This window comes from Nesoenas mayeri (assembly GCF_963082525.1).
Source record: "Nesoenas mayeri genome assembly, chromosome: 5".
Taxonomy (NCBI): Eukaryota; Metazoa; Chordata; class Aves; order Columbiformes; family Columbidae; genus Nesoenas; species Nesoenas mayeri.
Genome location: NC_137548.1, coordinates 13,992,392 through 14,013,973, shown reverse-complemented (window position 1 = coordinate 14,013,973; position 21,582 = coordinate 13,992,392). Strand labels below are relative to the sequence as shown.

General features: G+C 43.4%; 1 protein-coding gene across 4 annotated transcripts in view; it reads right to left on the bottom strand.

The window, feature by feature from the left end:
* BCL11B (BCL11 transcription factor B) overlaps positions 1-21,582 on the bottom strand; it is a gene marked incomplete at its 5' end in the record, with an annotated part of 89,815 nt that overhangs the window by 37,582 nt on the left and 30,651 nt on the right. For 2 of the 4 annotated variants that reach the window (XM_080344837.1, XM_080344838.1), the window contains one exon: positions 10,348-10,563. The exons of the other annotated variants lie outside the window; for them this stretch is intronic. In XM_080344837.1, coding sequence (XP_080200963.1) covers positions 10,348-10,563 — 216 coding nt within the window. The remainder of the gene's footprint in view (positions 1-10,347; positions 10,564-21,582) is intronic. 4 annotated transcript variants of the gene reach the window in all.

Here is a 21,582-nt window from a genome sequence, read left to right as displayed (position 1 = left end):
TATTTTTTAATTAAAACTAAGGAAGCTGGCATGCGTGTGCCTACTTTATACATCTGTTATGGGTTAAAATAGCTTTTAAAAAATGTTTTTTTAGACCGCAGTCTTTTGTGGCCATGGCCTATGCCAAAGAAAACGCAAACTTGCTTATTTTCTCCATGGGGCGCAACACTGCCTATGTGTGCCTGAACAGATTCGACTGGCCGTGAAAAGAATTCTAAATAAAACACAAACATGGAATTTGGCAACGCCACAGAAGCGAGCTTAAGACTAATTCCAGCATGCGGACGGCTCTCACACAGCAAGTCTGGCTCCACTATAAATGAAACCAGGCTCTGTAAAATCGCCAGTAAAGTTGGAGTTAGGATTTAAAGAGACAGCACTCTTATTCCAGAGTTTAGGGGAAAAAGCACACAGGCACACGTGCACGCACTGTCACATACCCCAGCTTATTAAGGAAATTCATGCTGGCCCAATAAGTTTCCATGTTGCAAGCTGTGTTAACTTTCAGCAGCCACTTCCACTTAAAAAAAAAAGAAAAAAAGTGCAAAATGCACTTGATTTTTAGAAAAAATGCTGTAATTATTACCGCAGGGACCACTGGCAGAGACAGCAATGAATGAAGGACCTACCTGATGGCAAAGTTGAAATGATATATTAAAAAAAAGGAAGAAGTTGGGACAGAGCAGGGGAAGGGAAAGGTGTGGGTGGGGAGAAACTCCATGGTCAGGGTGGCCAAGGACAGAGCAGCCTGTTCCTATCAGCCAGCCCAGCAAGTGGGATGCTGACTCACTGGGCCTTGCTAGGAGGGAGCTCTATGCAATACAGCCCCCGTGCTGCCAGGGAGGGGAGAAAATCTAACCACGGACAATGCAATCCCCTGGTTAACACCTCCTCAGCAGCCCCAGCCAGCCCCAGAGAGTAGAGACATCTGCACAAAAAGAGTGAGGAGAAAGTGAGAAACAGCATTCACTCATCTTTACCTATTAAGGAGAAAACAAATTTAAGATGTCCCAGCTTACAATCACAAAATATGGCCTGGCAAACTTTACAGGAAAGGGCAAGGAGCAAATTATTTAACAGTGATAATACTGTCTCCCACACATCCTCATTCTCCCTTACAGCTCTGGATGATATCAGAATTAAAATTAAACCACAGGTGCCAGCCTCAAACCCTGACCATCAGTTTTTAACTCGAAACAGGGAGAAGAGAAGGGAAGATTTTCTGGCTAGAGGGTTCTAAATATGGGAAGACATTTATGAGTGTGCTCGACTGCACTAATGAACGCTGACAGTGGTGGTGAAGGCAGGGGCCAGCATCACTGGAGTTTTCACACTGCTCGGCATGGAAAATGTGCAGAGAAAGTACGAAGGAAATTGGGAGGGAGTTTACAGCGATTTCACAAGATTTTGTGAATCTATGTTATGTATTTCTTAATAATGATAGCGAAGGGTTTGGTTTCAGTAGGCTACAGAGTTTTTAAGATGCTACCTCGACTTTACAATGGAGGTATTAATACAGTTTAAGGAGAACATAGAAAAAATACAGAGAGAATGTATTATTTTAAAATTATATTTTATAAAGTTTTGCAGAAAGGTAAAGTTACTCAGTAATCTTGTCCTCTCCGTAGCCAAAACCACAATGATCCTATTCCCAGCTGAATTGACAGATCACACATTTTTATAAAGGTTTTTGATTAATCAATCCGTAAACACTCAAACATAATTTTTAGACAGACTTTGCATTATAAGCCTGTCTGTGCCACAATAAATGAACTTACTCTCTCCCTGTCCAACCTGAAGAGATAAAATAACCTCAGTCTCTGTTAGGAGATGCAAACTGAAAAAAATAGGTCCCCCACAGGCAAAGGGTGCTGCTGGCATGTTGAGGTGTTACTATGTCCCATTGATTTTTTGTTTTTCTCACCGAACACCATGGACAGTTTTAAATGGTACATCTTTCCCGACAATACTCTGATTCTTACTTAAATTTCCGTACATCCCTGAATTCCATAGATCATGTTCACAGCTGGCATAAGAGTACAACACCACTGAAGTCAGAAAGCAGCTCCTAGAAAGGTGCTCAGCTAAGCATCCCTCGGCAGTCCCTAACCCATCCGTCAGTGGACTGCTGGCATGGTACAGCGTGCCCTGGAAGAACCACGCTTGTCACACAGCCATGGAAGAGACGTAAGGATCAGGTTTAGACCTGGGCCTCAAGTGAAGTAATCTAGGTCAATACAAGAGAGGTAAGGAGACCATCTGACACACAAAAAGGGTAAGATGTTCCCCTCCCATTGCCAGGGGATGGACTGAAAATAATGAGTTCACAATAGGCTCCAAGTAGCCAAGCGACATTTAAACAAGTATAAAAGCTGCAGGTATGCTCTGCAGACTGGCCTCTCTCTAGCCAGAGATTCCTTATGTTAATAGCAAAGACAAAAATTTAGAAAGCATTCTTTCATGGCATGATTCCAGTGCCTATGTCTCCCCACTGCCTTGCTTAGTGCCTGAGTTAACCTCATTCCAGAAGTCCCAGGACCTCTGACTCTTACAGATAAATTCCTAAGAAATGTAAGCCCTCGCTATGTGGGATTTTTGCCTGTTTCATTCCAAGCACACGTTTTACTGACTCATAGAACCTGACTTCTCCGGTTTGTGCTACAGCAGGTTGCGTTAGCTGGAGTAGGAACCCATAGCAATGGATTAAGAAAAAAGCAAGAGGGAAATAAGGATGTCAAAGGCACATACCGTACTCTACCCTACCAGATCCCTGTATGTGCTGCAAAAAGGCTTGGAAAAAACCTGTCCAAAAGAAAGCAAACAGCATAAAATCGTATGTTGCTAACAGTTGCTCAACTGTTTACTGCTTAGCAGAAAGACAGACCAACATGCAGCACACAGGAGCCCAGTGTGGCACATGCGAGGTGCATCAGCATGGCTTCTTTGACTCAAATTCCTTTCTGAACATAAAGCATCCCATCTGAGCACAGAACCCTTCCTTTCATCTATTTTTATGAAGCACTCAGAAAAGAAAAAAGAATCCAGGTCCCCTGAATTAGGCAGCTCTGGAGGGACATAAGGTAATTTTTTTGCAGTTCTCTGGCCTAAACCTAAGACACCCCAGCAATATGTGAACCAATTCCTTTAAAAATTAAAATAAAATAAAGCTATTTCACTAAAAAATGTACAACACTTCACTGTTTTTTCCACCTTTCCCACTGGCTTGTGAATTCAAGAGCGGTTCTTATCGCAACTACCTACACCATACCCCATGGCTCGCCCTACTTCCTTTGACGCTGAGCATCGTATTTGTGCACTAGAGATTTATCTCTATTCTCACAAACTGAACAGCCCAATTCACTTCCTGGCTCAGACACATAAACGCATCCGCACATGTCTGACAGAAAGCGAGAAGAAAAGTGATGACAAAAAACTACTACTGAAGGGGCAGGAGAAAACTCCATCCTGAATATGCCAGGTGAGGCTGTACAAGTGAACTGTTTAGCATATGCTATGTACAAATGAATGGCAATTTACTGAAAGAATAATTGCAAACATTTATGCCTCGTGTATGTGTATAAAAAAAAAAAAAATCAGCTCTTTGAAAGCTGGTGCATTGCCCAACCGAAAGGCAAGGCATCTGACAAACACTACCCCTAATTTTGTCGCTTTGTAGGTGATTGCTTCCTTCCTTCCTGCAGTTGAATTCTTCTCTTGGGAAGTGTTCACCAAGAGGCATTCAGCTCCCTGAAAAGGCTGGGAAGGAGGTGGCAGCAGGGAGAAGCTGATCCTATCCTGCAAACCATCCCTGGTGGCTACTCTGCTGCAGAAACATGGAAGCCATTCCCATCCCTTTGCTGAATATGAACATGCACCACACTACAACTTCAAAAATAGGTTTGCTCCTCTTCCGGACAACCAAGGTGTTTTTGTACATAATAGCTGCCAAAAGCTATGGTGGTGCCCACACCCTGCCGACTGCACCCCATGAAAGCAGTATTTATTTGTGCTGGTGTCTCCTGGAAAGTATTGCACAAATGCCATGAAAAGGAAGACTCTGTGATTTGTTTGGGTCTTCTGTCAGAGCAGCAGGCAACTTGCCATCAGTGGTACCTTTTTGTAACCAAGCTACTCTCTGCCTTCCAAACTATTGATAGCTCCCAAATATTTACTGAATCAAGGTGGGAAAATGGGGCTTATTATTAATGGGAACAACAAGAAAGAAGACCTGTAAAAAAAAAAAAAAAAAATCCTCAATGAGATGGAAAAGAAATGTCCTTCCTTTGCTTTCTTGTAACCTCCCCTTTTGCCTCATCTCCCACCTGATACCACCAAAGCCTGTTTGTGCTTTAACAAAGATGGATCACCTGCTGTGCAGTTCCCTGGCGCTTACCTATACTCTGAAGTCACCTATTCCTAACCCAGCCATCACTCAGCAAACTCTAAAAGGAAATAAATTCATTCATTCCAATAAGCAAATTATAAAATCACCTTCATCCATCTTGTTCCTATATTTTTAAATTTGATTGTGGCTAGAGAATTGCTGGCTGGGAATTACCCTTCCCCCACTCGCACACACACCCTTTAAAAATGCAAAATCTAGCCCTCTATTTCAATATTTCTGATGTCAGTGACCGGTGTCGGCTCTCCCCACACAGTAACTGCTTTAAAGCGCTGCATACAGCACTGCATTAAAAATTAATTACACATGCTATTTTATTGATAGTGCATAATGTAATGAGCACCAGCTGTGCTAAACATCCAAACTCCTTTTTAAGACAGCTATAAAAAAAGAAAGAAACTGCACTTCCAAATGCTTCTCCTGTCAGAGGAGAAAAACAGCAACATCTTGGATGGATTTGAAACAGGATTCTTTGATTTAGCTCTCCATTTGGAGCGTTTGAAGAGTTCAGACTCTCGGGCTCAGCATAGTGGTATGCGATCGAGTTAACTCTCTCAATGTTGGAGCCATTGTCTTTACTGCAGGCAATGTTGCCTTGAACCCTTTTGTCCCAAGACTACCAGATTTGGTTCCACCCATTAATATTGCAATTAAGGGCTTTTCTTTTTTCCTGCGATGTCTGGAAATGACAGGCATCCACTTTAAAGCACCTTTAAATATCACTACTGCTCCTGCTGGTTCTTAACTTGACATAATTAGGACTTACAAAGTTATAGCAATCGGGTATCTGTCTAGAACAAAGCCTCAGCCATGCTCAAATTGCCAGCGCTGCTGCCCCATGCAGCACCCTGGTTTTAGCCACCCTTTGCTGCCTTCAGGTCTCTGCTGCCTCTTGACAAACACACCATTCAGTCAGAAAATCAGTTCACGATCAGATCCATCTATTTTGAGTTTGGATCTGATTTTAATATCTAGTGAGACAGAGATCTGCATAGACAGACAGGTCACATATGATTTTAATACTTGGATAGATGGATGAACACATAGATTGATAGACAGATGAAAAGATGGATGCATACACTCAGACTGATGCATTACCGTTTTCAGTCTATACATCTTTCACACATCCCTGCACTCTGTAAGTACTGTCCACAAAGTCAATGCTAGTATAGCATGCATTAAATATTTCACTAAAATAAATAAATACATGTAACCATGACTAATGGGGACATCTCCCCTGAATTCTAGCCAGTACTTAATGCAAACCTCTTCTTTATGCAGCAAAATAAAAAAGATACATTTACAAAGGGTCTCAGGGAAACTATAGGTCTTTGCCTACCCTCAGACACATAGACCAAATTCCTCTTTCTCAAAAAAGCACCCACTGCTGATCAGACATCAAGTTTTAGTAGATTTTTTTGCGTGTGAGAGATTATACTCAACAAAAAGTGAAGAGTAGAGTATCAGTCATTGTCCTGGGACTTGATGAGTTAGAAGGTTTTTGCTGGTTGCATTTGCATTCTCTGCTCTTATTACTGTTGGGCTTCTTTGGGTTTTTTGTTTTTTGTGGTTTTTTTCCATTGATCCTCCTGTGTTAACAAAACTCAGTCTGGAGTGAACAAAAGCTTGCTTCTTGTTCTAGTAAGAAATGCGCCGAGTGCATATCATATCATTAACATAAAAGTTTTTGAAATAGTACTTCTTTCTAGACAGACTCTATTAATTGCATCAAGCTTTTTACAGCAGGGTGGTCTAATCTTGCTCTCCTTACTGGCTGACTACAGTTACAAAGCCAACACAAAAAGAATATGGTGATATAATTGAATGAGGGGAAAGTATTCTTTTAAAACCTGTTATTTACTTACAGGTACTTCTTTTATCTTTACTGTCACCTTAACTTTTGCCAAGAAAACACCAGACTGGTTAAATGATGCAAGAAGTAGAATTTCAGTAGCCAGGTAAATTTATACTAACTTTACAAGACGACTGTGTGGTTTTCAGAATGTCCTAATGACTAATACAGCTGATTCCTTGAATTAACGGGAGCTTGTTCCAGTCTTCTGAGCTATGGTCCCATGCTTTCCTCTATTTTAGATCTTAAACTTCACAGCCCTGTCCATTAATCACTGCTGTCCATGCCCACTTGCTGTTTTTATATACGCAACTAAGTATCGTAATTGCTTTCCACCCCGTTCCATCAACCTATATGTGGGAAGGAAGCAGTTCCACTGGTTAGCTGAATATATGTGTATTGGACAGATTTAATTATCTTTATGGAGGTATATAAAACCCTCACTCGTGGGCCCAGGTCCAAAGATTTTTGGATCAGGTATATATCTGAATGTGGGCTTAGGGGATAAATTATTATCTGTGCCATTACAACCCACTTTGTCTTATCCCGATTACAATTCCATTTCTGGGGCTTTTGCACTGCAGGATCTTCAGGGCAGAGACTTTTTTCTTTGGAGAGCGCGTTGTAAAATGCCATGCACTTCTGTGCTGAGATTTTCAAAGCTCATTTCTCGTTAACTTTAATGGGAAATGGGCATCCAAATCTCTTAGGCAGCTTTGACAATTTAAGCCTTAATGTACAATATTAATAAATCACCATCATAAAAAGAGCCTTATGAAGATGTATTGTGAAAAAGTAGCCCCACAAAAAGTATTGCCATGTATGTGTGCATGCATATGGGCATATACTTTTCTTTACATAATTACGTCTCTCAACAATCATTTGCATGTCTCTGTTATGCAAAAAAAAAAAACCTGTGCGCGTTTTACAGTTACTCTGAGCAGTTGCAATTCATTGAAAAGAAATAAAAAGCAGGCTCAAAAAAGCACCCTAATCTGGCAAGGGGTAAAGCAAAATGAACGCTTTGCCCATTTATATTTTAGATGCAAGCTACACAACCCTGTGAATTTCATGACTCTATTCCAACTTCTAATTAAATAGGCACTAAAAACATTTAAACGGGAGAAGCCAGTTGAGTAGACAGCAGCCTCTGAGGCAAAAATAAATAAATAAAGAGAATGAGAGATTGCTCCAGTGGTGGATTTTTTTTTTTAATCACATGGAAAAACACAGACCTTTACTTGCAAATTCCTCATCCTATAGTGCCCTGAACACAAAGAATTGAACAAAGAGAGAGGCAACAATGACCAGCATCAGCCAAGCAACACAGTGGACACCCAAGTAGACTTCCCAGCATCATTTACTGTGATTGAAACTACTCTCAGCAGCATATCTTCTGAAGATCGCAAATAGCTCTGGCTGAGGCAGGCCAACTCCCCCTGTGCATGACCAAATACCACTGGGTGATCGCTCTTATCTAGGTTGGAGATTTACAAATGCAGTTTTCACACGTACGTGCCCAAATCCCATCGGCAGCCAGAAGTTTAGGTTCTCCTGCAAGAAACTGCTGGAACTCTTGAGTTTGTGAGTGCCTAGCAGAGATCTGGAGCACCTGCAACTTCGAGCCTCTAGAGTCGCAGCCTGCTCAAGAACTGCACAGAAAAGCTCCAGGTCCTGACTTAAATGAATGCTGAAAAACAGGAAAGGTAAGAAATTATGAAGGAGGAGGAGAGGAGGGAACTGTTGATGGCTTTTGTTCAAAGAAGGAAACAATTCCTCAGAAGCAAGAACAGGGCTGACAGAATAAAAGGCTAATCAAGTCAGAGAGACAAGCAGATTTCTGAAGCTGTAGCGAGTGTGGTAAATGTCTGTATTAAAAAAGAGGGCATGATGCAGGGATCATCACTAGATTATTAGTCAACACAAAGAACCCACTTTTCTTTCATTTCCACAGAACATTTCGGGAGCCAGAAAGATCCCGTAACTCTTGCTACATGGTTTAAACCATGCCCAGGCTCACATACAGTGAATATTATGGGAGCTAAGAAAGGGTTAAGTAAACATGATCTCCTTTTTCAAGGCAAGAAAATGTTTCCTTCACGCAGGACTTGACCAACTACTGTCATAAACATGTAGCATGCACTTTGATATAACCTATTCTCTAAGTGCCACAGACTGCAGTAGTAATTACAGGAAGCCATGATAACAGGTCTCTCTCGCCGCAGAGCTGGCATCACTCTCCCAGCAAACAGGCAATTCTGAAAACTCACAGCACACAACTCCAAAGTGAGAACTCAAAAGTACGCAAAGTACAAAAGCCTCGCCTTCCCACGTTCTTTAATAAATTATTCCTTCCTTCCTTCCTTCCTTTTCTATATTTAGTTGTACTTGCTTCCCTCCCCACTAGCTGCTGGCATCAGAAGCAACAGGGAACCAGGGCATTCAGTTCACTGGTATAGCTACCTACCTACCAAAGGCACCTGCCTGCATACTGCACCAGCAAAGAGAGAGAACAGTAAAACATGAGATCAGTTCCAGTTTGATTTACTGGTTACATGCAAGAGGAAAGCAGGGAGGCAGGAGACTTCTTGACCCAGCACTCACCATTCAGAAGAGCCCACGTCTACATGTCTCAAGCCAGTTGGTCAGTGTGCTGAGGTTGATGAAGCAAAGCCAGATTATAAGATCATCCCCTCCATGCTGTGTACCTCAGGTTGAATAGGAAGCCTGACCAAATTCCCCTGGATATCCTGCAGTGCACCATGCAGCACATCGCTGCAAGCCAGGTTTCTGGGCACAGGCTGATCCTCTCCCAGGTCATACAGGAGACTTACATACACACCCTGAGCTTCACCCAGGGTGGAAACAGGACCATGTGGAGTACTCACAGCCTCCTACTGAATTTATTCTGTCTTTCAAGACTGAGAGTTTCCAAGATGCAAATTTAAATTTCTTGCAAAACTTTTTGTCTTGCTTTATTACAACAATGAGAGATGTACAGGGACATTTTCACGAGATATAGCATACTGCAGCCAGGTGGTACCACTGCTTGTAGAAGGAAAAAGCTGAGCTCAGCAAAGTTTTGTGAGCTTCAGAGGGACATGAGGAGACATTTCCCGAAGGCTTTACCCATGACAGTTGTTACTGTCTTTCTAAATCCTCTGGTACCCACACATGATTCTGAGAACTCCTATTAAAACTCCATGCACGTTAGCATGAATGAGGGCTGCAGGGTTTGGCCCACCACAGCGAGGCTCCATAAACGTTTGCGGATTTTGCCACAGCTGCATTTTCTTTCAAGCCCTCCCCATTTTCACCTCTCCAACCTGCAGTTCATCATAGACCAAATCTTGCAACTGAGCCATGCTCAGAAACACCCACTGATTTCAAAGAGATCGCTGGGTCTGAAATGATGGAGTCTGGCAACAATATGTCCATATCCTCTTTGGCTAGCTCTGTTTGCCCTCATTTCCACATCACTTTCCCCTCCTCGTGGTGACAAAAGTCAGGCGCCCAAAAGGAATAAAAGAAAAGAAAAGCTGACAAGGGAGAGGCAAGGGATGTGTGGCAAGTTACCAAGGACCATTTTCTCAAAGCAAGGGAGAAATTGGCATGGAGCACATACATCCTGTGTGCACACGGACATGGAGGAGAGCCTTTAATACGAATTATTGGGGGGGGAGAAAGGAAGGAGGAAAAAAAAATACCTCAGATGTTAAATGTTATCCAATTAAGCTTGAAATATACAGCTCAGAGAGATGAAATCTTGATACCAGGGTATCATTCTGTGAGGAGTCTCAGATGTTTGTTTACAACATGGCACAAGTAGCCCAGCAGCGGCTGCTGGTGACAGCTGAAGGTGGGCAGGCAGGAGGGCAGGGATGGGGAAATGGATGGAGTCGCAGGCCGTTTCCTGCTCCCCATCCTCCACTAGCATGGAGGGGGAAGGAGGAAGAGGAGGAGGGTGACCTAAGGCATTTTCTCTGCCTTCCCCAAGCAACCCAGCAAAGGCAGCTCTCCCACAGCAAAGATGACATCACTTGGCAGCACTACTGACCTTCAGATAGCAACAAAAAAAAAATGTTTCTATTACCTGACAACTGACAATGACATCCAAATGTGCCTGACGTCTCAGTCTGAATCTCAGTCTGAGTCCCGCCAACTGAGACTGCACGTGCACCACAGCAGGGCAGGCTAAGGCAGGGCGGGAGGGAGGCCAGTGCGCGGAGAGGTGACGTGATCACGGATGTGTGAGGGTGGGAGGAGGCAGCTATGGGAGCCCCCGGCAGGTTTGCAGGCCTGGACGGCCCTGGAGAAAAAACAATAGAAAAAACTGTCAGTCGGATCTAAGTTTGAAGGGACAGAGGAGGCATCATCAGGGGAAACAGGCGAGGCAGGGGCTGGCTGCCTAACGCGCAACATGCTTGGTCTCATCCCCTCTCTGGGTCTGGCTGAGGCTGGTGGGCTCACACTAGGTGGGAGAAGAGCAAGAAGAGACCTGGGCGACCCGTGAACCTGAGCTTGGGGCCTGCAGAGGCACAGAGAGGGGTGAGGAGGGCTGAGATGGCCAGCCCTGGCATGGAGCAGAGTCAGAGGCAGTGGACATCGCCACCGGCACTTGCTCAGGGACCAAATCAAAAGGAGGATTATTGTTTTACGGCTGTGTTAGTGAATTGAGCCGACACAAAACTGGGCAGGCTTTCTGCCCAGCCGCCGCTGAAGCGGGCTGCACACACCAGCCCGGACAAAGTGCTGTGACTTAGAGCTCAAATGGCTTCAGCGAGGTGCCAGGAGCCGAGCTCCCAGAAGCAGCATTGGCGGCCGCTGTGCTGCCTTCCCACTTGAGCTGCGGCCAGTTGTGCATTTTGCATGACCCGATTAGCCAGGCTGCTTCCCTGTTGAGCCTGTAAAGAAGGGAACAACCTTTTTCCTGGTAGCTAGAAGATGACATTGTATCCTCCAATAGTATTATTTATTTTCAACCCCTCTAGGAATCACCTGCCATTTAAGAGCTGTATTTAAGCGTTTTCTCCTGCTCCGTTGGAAACGCTCGCTCCTCCTGGCACTAGTCCAAACCGAGCTCCGCAGCTTTGAAAAAACTAAGATGCAAGTCTTAAATGTCGATATACACCTGCACAGACACAGATACACACAAACATACACACATGCAGAATCGAGTAGGAGCCGCATTTTTGGCTGGCGCAAATTGGCAGAGTTTAAAGGGAAGTTGAGTGAATAGCACCACTTTACATCCACCAAGAACCTTATCCCCTTCATTTAAAACTATGCCTGCCACTTAATTATTAAATAAAGGGCAGCTACTAATCAAGGGCAGTTCCCAAATGAAGATATGTGGTGGAGTGGTCACCATTAAAAAGCTGCCATTTGCCAACAGTTACCGCACAGTGGTAGATCAGAAACCACAGTTTCCCCCTGTATTTAGATCAGGAAATATGTGTGTTAATTGTGGGGTAACTTCTGGCAAATGCTCTTTTTTTTTAATAGTGGCAATTCTGTTTGTGCGTGCACGTGCACCTTGCAGACACACAAAAACACCATGGCAGCAAGGAGGAATATTTATCTGTGCTCCCTCCAATTCTAGAAAAGTAATATTTTCTAAGGAAGACTCTCCACCTTGAGAGTCCCAGTTAGGAAACAAGGCCTGCATGTTGATCTGACAGTTTAACATGTGAGGTAAACGGGGCTACTTCATCCTTGGCACAGCATCCAGTACTCCAGTCTGCAAGGACTGCATTTGATTTTGTCGTTTATCTTAAATGGCTAAGAGACCACCAGTGCAAAACATTTGTGTGAAGCTTTTGCCAAAACCACAAGTGAAGAGTCTAAATTCCCTGTGTAAATACTTAAGCTTCAAGCATCAAGGATAAAATTGGTGCTCTTTTTTGAGGACTGGTTTTCAATAGAAGCCATCTCTGTGGCTTGTGGGACGAGGAAGGATTATTAGGGGGGGGGGGGGGGGCGCGGGCTCATTTCTTTGGCTTTTGTAATAGTTTGATCTTTCTGGAAGTACTACACAAGCAGGTAATGGTAACTACTATCCACATTATACCTATGTTACATTTTGGGCAGGACTGTGTGCCAGGCATGTGGAATCTGATGTCAGACACGGGTTTCTATGTGTATATGAACCACCCTACTGCCACCGTAACATATATGAATAACAAGTTTGGTTTTTTTCAGGGAACAAGCACAAAGTGACATTCCCTGGAATGACTTAACAATTGTCTCTTATATTTCTAATCTTATAAAAATAACTAGGCTATCATAGGCTATGTTGAGCTGCCTGGACCCTTGCTGGGAAAGCTGTGAGCTTGAAATCAGGATTTAGAGTAGGGCCATAGGACAGCTACCTCTCAGGTCACATCTAGACTGTTCTGTAGCCCTAACATGACTAAGGGCACAAGTCCTGCAGTCGCTTGGCCCTCTGCACATCTTGGTACCATACTACAGGTTTTGAAGGAGCTCATCACACAGACAAACTATATGAAGTCCATCAAGGGTACAATCCCTCAAAATGGCATGGGGTTTTAATGCAGAGGTGCATGGATCCTAGCACACAATGCTACCCTGAGAGCAACAGCCTCTCTTCTAGTCCTGGTGGGTCCTACCTTTCGTTTGACAATTGACTTGATATAATTTGCACAGCCCTGAGGAATCTGAGAAGATGCTAAGAGCTCACCAACTGGGTACAAGGAGGCCCTCCCTGCTCTTATCTAATACATCTCCTCTCCAGTGGAAAGGAAATTAAGATTTCAGACAGGAGGTATCTAACTATTTGGGCAAAGGGATCCTCAAGAGCTTTCCAACAGAGGCACTGGGACAAACCAGCAATCCACTTTAACAAGGGGCCTAACAAATGAACTATATGAACTATATGAACCAGTTGCTGGTAAGTGGATGGAACCGAACACATCAGTCAGGTCTTTTTTTCTATTCTTTGATGTGTGTATGAAGAAATCTAAAAAGTTCTAACCTATTGTCAGAAAGGAAAGGGTTGGTAAGGGAGAGGAAGAATGGACAAAGAGAGACTCTGGCAGATGCTAATGGAGTCCAACCACCACTCCTGAGTCCAGCGCTAAGAGACAAAGATTGTAGGTCTACCAGACCAGGAGGCTGAGTTTGCCCCAACAAGCAAAGTCAAATCAGGTGATACCTCCTCCTCTTTGCTACCACTTTAAATCTAGTTTGTTTCTTTGTCACAAATCAGGACAGTCCTATAGAGTCAGGTCAAGTGACAAATCATGAAGAGGAAAATCATATCCACTGGCCTCAAGGAAAGGCATGGAGAAAAGGAGTGCTCCACATTAGGTACGTGATACCTCTTCATATCTATAGAAAGAGTAACAGTGGTGCTCAGAAATGCTCAGCCTGTGTTTGCTAGGAACATGCCCATGTTTTTGCTCTCCAACTCTTCTCCAATGGGATTTTTCGCCATATTTAAAGCTGAAACTATTTAAAGCTGAAAATATTTAAAGCTGAAAATTAAGACAGAGGCTCTATCATTCTTCAACTTAACTGCTACAGGTGATGGACAAACAAAAATGAACAAACAGATGAAAAGAAAAAGAGATACAGGTAAATAGACAGACGGTATCCTAAAGTGGTGCTGAGAGTTTTCTGCTCAATGCACCCAGCACCAGGTGAGGGAGGGGACCCAGTTTCTGGAATCCTATGGCAAATCAACCACATCATGTTGCACAAAGGTTTCAAAAAGTAAACGCTCCTGCAAGTCCCTGACTGCCACAAAGGGCATAGCCACAACCGGCACTCAGGGAAAGCAGATCGCAAGAATTGCGCTGCTGTCTGAGAGGCAAATATTCCATCTGGCTGTGGTGAGCAGACACAAACACACAGTTCTGTGTCACTCAGACATCACTGACATGATGGGTGAGGCTGAATTTTCTTCCTTGGCCAGCACTGGGAAATCACTCACCTGCACTGCAGATCTCAGTTATATATACTGCATTCACTCTGCACGGATGCGAAGGGGAGTTTTGCACGTAGCATGAGTGTGAAACATGCACAGAGACTGTCACCATGTAAATAAAACATCTGCATTGCTGACAATAAAGGAGGATTTTTGTCCTTACGCTTTAAGCAGGTTCGGTGTATACTCAGTGCCTGTACATGGCAGTAGCTCACAGGTTATGTTGACTTCCAGGCACCATGCTCTCTGCTATTTTTAAACTTGCAAAGAAGAAAATAAGGTAAATTGGACATGACCCTAGAAAATGGAAATGAGTATAAGAGCCCAGATGAACACAACAAAAGCCACAATCAAGGCATAAATTGCATCCTTTTGTTGTCCCTCTCCCTAAGCCTAGGCATGACTGGCCATACGATATGGTATATGTAAAGCACCATGCTCCTCTGGCACATCTGCAGAAAAGTCCCTGAGCAAAGCACAAAGGTGGAGCCACAAGCAGCATTCACAATGTCCCACCTCAGCATGGTTCAGACCAGGGGACCTGATCTTTATAATTTAATAGATCTTGCTTTATGTCTCGCGTCGCGTGTAAATGCAGCCACAAGTAGCTATGTAGCTGGTGCATCCCTGGGGGTGTTGTGTGCTTGCTGGGGTGTGTGTCTGTGCACAGGCAGACGGGCGGGAGCACAGGCAGACATGTGAGCCACTTAACAGGGCACGAACCAAGTTTTTCTGTGTGTCTCTCCGTGCCTGTCTGGTGACGGAAAATCAATCAATAGCTGGTTAGAGACTAAAGCTCAGTTCCATTATTAAAAATCTCACTTTCAATGAAAAGAAAAACATCTGTTCAGTGTGCAGCTACAAATGCAGAGTGCAGACTGCAGCCTCATCCCTGCCCTGTGCCCATCGTGTTCAAGGAGAGTACTGCAGATGTTTTAAGATGGGTTTTACATGTACCATTGCAGCAGCCTTGAGCAGACATATCCAAAAGTGAAAGACACATATATTCACTAATCTTCCAAGAGATTTTTTTCCAAGCTTTTCTTAAAAGAATTTATCTCATCTGTGTTACACCCCCTTATACTGACTTCCCACCTGATATTATTATCTTTCTATCATGGTTTTTTATACAGATACCAACAGGGCTGACAAAGCAAACGTGCACATACACGCACGTGTACACACACACCGTGCACAGAGACACAGATGCACAAACATTTCCAACAGCAACCAGCAGAGCAAGGCGTGCACACCCCGCAAGTGGCAGACATACACAGCATCCCCCAGGAAAGGCAGAAGGACACAATGGCATCGGCAGACATGCCACAGTACACATGCGTGGAGCCCGGTGCTCAACCAGACACACCTGCACACCAGCCTTCACCTCTGCCCCCAGCACACACACATACACACATGGCAGTTTTGGAGCCATTCCCCTCCACCAACTCATGATGCTAAGCCTAAAACTTTGTTCAAGCTGGAAATGGAAAGGCTACACTGGGGAAAGAAGGAGGGTAGGGAAGGGATTTCTTGTTATATTTTGCATAGGGATTTTTTTGTTGTTGTTTTGGCAGACAAGGGTTTCCTTTGAATTGATAAATTTCTTTCTCCCAAGAATTTCAAATGATAATGCATAAATAAGTCATAGATCAAGAACAGCGACATGATGAGCAAGAAGGAGAAAGAGTATGAGTGAGGGGCACTGGTACAGAAATTTGACAGCACCCCAACTCCCCCCCTTCCTCCCCCCATGCCAAGACATTAATTCTCACAAGTCGGAGAAAATTACTATGCATGAATGCAAAAAGCATGATCAGGAGTAATTAACATGGCTTCATATGCAAATTTTATTAATGCAGAAGTACAAAGTCATTATGCAAATGAAACTTACGTCAACTCTCTTGACAAATATTCATCTCTAAAGCTCAAGTTTCTCCCTTCTAATTTTTTTTTTTTAATTTTTTGGTGTAAAACCAAAAAAAAAAAAAAAAAAAAGTGACAAGGACTGTTTGACAAGTTTGCAAAGTTGTTTTTCAACCGGAGAAATTTATTCTTGCATTGTTGATATATTTTTTGTGTTGTTGTTGGCAGGTACACGACAGCTCATGGAGGAGAGCGGGAGGATGGGGGACGCAGGCTACCAGCAGCAGGCAGCCAATCAAAACGCCAGCGGCTGTAATGAGCGCGATTGATGACTGTTTGGCTTTACTGCAGGGTAATGAACTAGAATCCAGTCTGAGGAGGAAAAAAATATGAATATTCATGAAGCTGTGCTCCTGCCTTTGATGATTAAAGAAATTTTTAATATTCAAATAAGCGCTTGCCAAGTGATTAACAAAGAACAAGCACGCAGGAATATGGAAATGGAGCTGTGGAAGATTTGGGAGTCACAGTCTGTGCAGAAAAGACAGCACAAAATTTTATAAACAAGATAGGCAGATAACCCAATTCAAATCTGAGCAAATAACGGGGAAAAAATCCCCTTCTTTTTCATCAGTTTGAATATTGTATCAGTCACTTTGTTTTAGAATGCGAAGGAGAATAAAAGCAACCAATGCAATAAGATGCGGGGCGGGGGGGGAAGTCCAAACCCTGAGAAACCCAACCCAGCAATTACAAAGTAAGAATCCTGGGTGAGAAAGCGATAGGAAAATGATGGCTAAGTCCACTGTCTGCTGTGGGCTATTGCTTTTCAAAAGCAGGAGCCTGCCTGATGCTGAGAGCCTAAGGGCTACTGAGCACCGCCAACTTCTTGTATACAACAGGCAGGAGTCAGAAGTATCTCGAAATAACCAAGGCCAGTCCCTGCCGTTAAATCCCTTTCCTCGTCTAGAGGGTGCACCGTGGGGTTTGACCACTGTCTGGGAGAGGAGTGAGGGAGCGCAACAGAAAGAAGAAATATTATTTTCAGGGGAAAAGAAAAGAAAAAGTGCAAAAGGAGGGTTAAGGAGGTCTCAGCTGCCCACTCTGGTAATCAGTTGGTAAGAAATGTGTTTTCCGTGTCTGAGCCAGAAAGGTCCTCCACTCCTCACAGTTTTCTGAACAACGATGCAAAAATCCAGCCATGTTACAAAATGTCTGATAAGTTCCAGCTCTCACAGTTTCACAGCTCAACTAGGGATTCACACTGAAGCACATAATAACAATATTAGCTGCTAAAATGATTTTGCAGTTAAAATACTTCTAATTAGCAGCCAGCAACATCCTTTTATTTTTTCGTCTTTTTTTTGAAAAGCAGTTAACTTCAGGGCTACCTTATACGAAGATGAAATGTGGTTGAGCTCTTTCTGTTACTCGAAAGACAGAGTTAGGATGTCTTCAAACTCTTAAGGCATTGGAAAACCGACTCACCTTTTTTTTTTATTAGATCCTGTGGTTTCACAGGCCTGTTTGGCTTTTCTGCAGATCTTTAAAACCTCTGGTTAATTATTTCCTATTTTAAAATCTAAAGAAAGCATAGTCTAAGCGCCATTTAATAATTAGCTGGTGTCTTCAGAATGTAACATTTCAACTCTACTTAAAAAAAAAAAAAAAAAAAGAAAAAAAAGGAAAATAATAGTAAGAATAACAGCATGAGGACAATGCTACAAAACACACAAAACGGCCATGACCGGAACCTTCAGAGCTGCCGTGAAAACACATCATGGAGCTAATGGGATTTTTCCCCCATATCTGCTCCTTCTTTTTGAGATACAAAAAAACCCACTACTTACATTCCACAGGAAAGAAAAGGAAAAAAGGGAAAGAAAAAAAAATAAAAAGAGAGAGAGAGAGGTGAAGGAGAAAAACAGGAAAAAAAAAGAAAAAAGAAAAAAGAAAAAAATACAGAAACGCCTAACCTTAAGTACAGATAAGGTTAAACACCATGCAGGGGTATTGCTGGGAGTCTTTCCTCCGAATATGCCAAGCCCTTTGGAAGATGCCTGTTGTCTTGAGGTGTGTGTGGGCGGGTGAGGTGTGACATTACATAACGCGCACAGGCGGCAGCGGCTGTGCACAACCGCACTGATGCAAGCGCTTGACTGTGAAACTCAGCTCTCCATTTCCTGGGCTCTTCATAGCTCCTGTCAGACCCTTGAACGCTATAAATGTTATCCTTTTTCTATGAGATGCCTTGGCTTTATTTTAATCAATGCATTTTCTTTTTTTAATGACAGAGAAGCAACTACCAGCTCATACAGTTGGTTGCTTTGAAGCCCGTCTTAAATGGCAGTTGAGTTCTAGCACATAAATGTGAATACTTAATATTTATGCCACATTTTCTCCCTTTCTTTAAAAGAACCCCATTTACATATTTCTGGAGAATAATGATACTTCAGCAGGGCAGGTGAACACACATTTCAGCATATGGAGTCAATAGGAAAAGGTATTACGAGTCAGTATTGTAAAAGTCAGCCTCTAAATTTAAGTGGCTTGAATTGAGCGTGCAGCTGTGGTTGCCTGTCAGTAGTTAGATGTTGTAATAATAATAATAACAACAACAACAACAATAATAACAATAATAATAATAATATGCCTTTCATTTCTCTAGTGCCTTCCATGCAAAGATCTGGAAGCACTTTACAAAGATAAATAAACGGAGCTTGGAACACCCCGTGCGGTTAATACATATCCTAATATATCTAAATATCCTGTTTTGAGCATGCAAGTCTTCTCGCTGTGTAGAAATGTCCACATATTTGCACATGGCATTTTGGAGGCTCAGATGTTGAGGACAAACTGTGGAGATTTTTACTTACCTAAAAGACCATGTGGATCCCCAGAAGCAGCCCACACTACGCCTACGAGACTGCTTATGCAGTGCCAAAACTCATCTTTTAGGAAATGGGGGTGTGGGTTGTCACTGGACTCGCTCAAGGGCTGGAGTGGGTGGCCTGTGGGGGTGTCCAGGTGCCACATGGCAGCATCGGCAGCTCCACCATGAGCCAGGACCCTGCGAGGACTCCTGCAGGACCAGCCATCCCCCCTCCCACCTGATGCTCATCCAAACCTGCTCCCAGATCCTTGTCTGTACTTTGAACACGAAGCTAAGGGGAAAACTGAAGCACCTTGGCTCACCCCCATTAAACACACAAGAAAAAGGGCTCGCGCCTCCCCCAAGGCTGCATTCATCGCATCCTCCTGCCGTGCCCTCTGCCCACCCCAGTGACGCAAGGCTTTGCTCCTCTGCTGTGAGAGCAACCAGGAGCAAGAGCACGGGAAACAAGGGCAGGACCGAGCTTAAAACATCATGAGGGATAAGTAAATACAGCATATCAACAGATGTGATACAGGGAACCAGAGCATTTTGTCGTCTCAGGATGGTGGTCTTGCAGACAGGGCTCTGGGCTGGGAAAAGGGGCCAGGGCACACACCCCAGGGCAGGAGCCACTGGGAGTTTGGCACATCCCCCCTCCAGAGCTCAGCTTTCCCCTTCCCACTCTCTGTGTCTGGTTTGTTCTGCCCCAAACGCTTCCGAGCAGAGCCCAGCTCTCGCTCCAGGAGTGCAGAGTGTCTCACACAATGGTGCCCTGATCTGAGCTGCAATGTCCAGAAGCTACCGCAATAAACTAACAAATAACAATAATCACCCTGATCTGTGGAGTTCGTTTTCCAAAGGCATAAAGGGTTGACAGTAAACAGTTCATCAATTTTCCCAAGTTTGTTCCCCAACCCTTGTAATTAAGTCCTGGGGAGTTTCAATGGTTATAAAAATCCTTGTGGGGATTAAAATTTTTAGTCCTGATTATACCGTGTTTCTATATACCAGCAAATATTCCTGATGTAATTGAAACCACCCCGATAGACGATTGCAACAATTTAACAGGCCCTCAAATTAATAAAGGAACTCAGGAGATGGAAAGAGCTCTTTCCAAAGGGCAAAATATATACAGACAGGCAGCTAGAGAGAGAAATACCACTACAAATAATCTGAGGGTTTGACCATAAAAGCATGGTCAAGAGTGCTAAAATGCGGTAAATGAAGTGGCCAGGGAAGAGCCTCAGATAGGCAAGAGTCAGTAGCAGCAGCAAACTGAGTGGCAGAATCACTGGTAGAATTAGGCAGGCTGAGGCTTTAGCAGCTCTTCAGCTGTTCGGTAGCAAAAACAATTCCTGGAAGGGAGGGGAACTTGGGGAAAGAGGGGCAGATGAAGTCACCCTGCCTCTCTGTGCCTCAGTCTCCCCATCTGTGAAAACCAGCTAATGACATCCACCTGATTTCATTAAATGTCCTGGGAGCTGAAAAGAGTCTGTAAAAGCAATGTTCCAAGCAGCAGCACTGTTAACTGCTTCACTGCTGGAAATGTGAAGGACTACCAGGTGATGCTGATGGTCCTGCAAAGCACAGATGGACAAACTTAATACACAGACACGATTAGCTCTGGGAGAGAATCACAGTTCCTGCTTTTTTGGCTCACCCCTTGCCAAAAGCAATATAAGTGTAGGCACTTTATAAGTGCTGAATTTCAATGTGAAAAACAGTTTACCTGCCTAGCATGAATGCATACATTACACAGTAATATACACTAACAGTGTTGGGGGTTCCCACTAAAATGCACGTTTATAATTTGCAAATTTTTCCCATGCACGGAGGACATTCACGCTCAGCAGAGCATTTCGCTAACACCAAGCAAACTTAAATAAGCAAAACAGGGCGAGCAACCATGGTGAGGGTGGAAAGCAACAGAGATTTTTTAAATGAGGATTTCCTTTGAGTTTTGGATCTCTCAGGGGAAAATCAATCCAGCTGTGTGTGTGCAAGCGGGTCCAAGTCTGATAACTGAATCTGTCAAATTAAATGAGCAGAGCAATCAGCTGTAGATGGTAAAACAATCTACCAACTGAGGGGAACCCTGAAGATCTAAAGCTTCAGTCTTCAATTTACTGGACACGACCACAACTGAGTAAATAATGCTCTCTGAATGGAAAAGAGGTTAGAAAATTAACCAGCTTTTCAATAATGAAAGAAAGCAGACAAATAAACCAGCAATGAGGAATCTAGTTCAGACTATAATGTAGGTTAAAAAAAGGAAATAATAAACCGACGTTTCATTTGCACAAGGAAGCATGTTGTGAGCCTGTGCCCAATCCTGCTGCTAAATAGGACAATGAAAAGTTTCACCCAAAGACTTGGATCCAAGCAGAACTTGGCCAGTTACACGTACTAATTAGACAGGATAACTGAACCCTACACCAGGAGAAGTAAAACACAAATGCAGTATAAAAATAATCCCTTAACTCTTTTCAGTATGACACAAAACTGAGAGCAAAGACAAGAAACCAAAAACCATTCTGCACACATGACATTTTTTCTGAGGTATATTTTTTCCCACATAACTTCCAGTTCATTCCATTTATTTGTACAGAATGGCATGTTTCTCCATAAAAGTATAAGACACA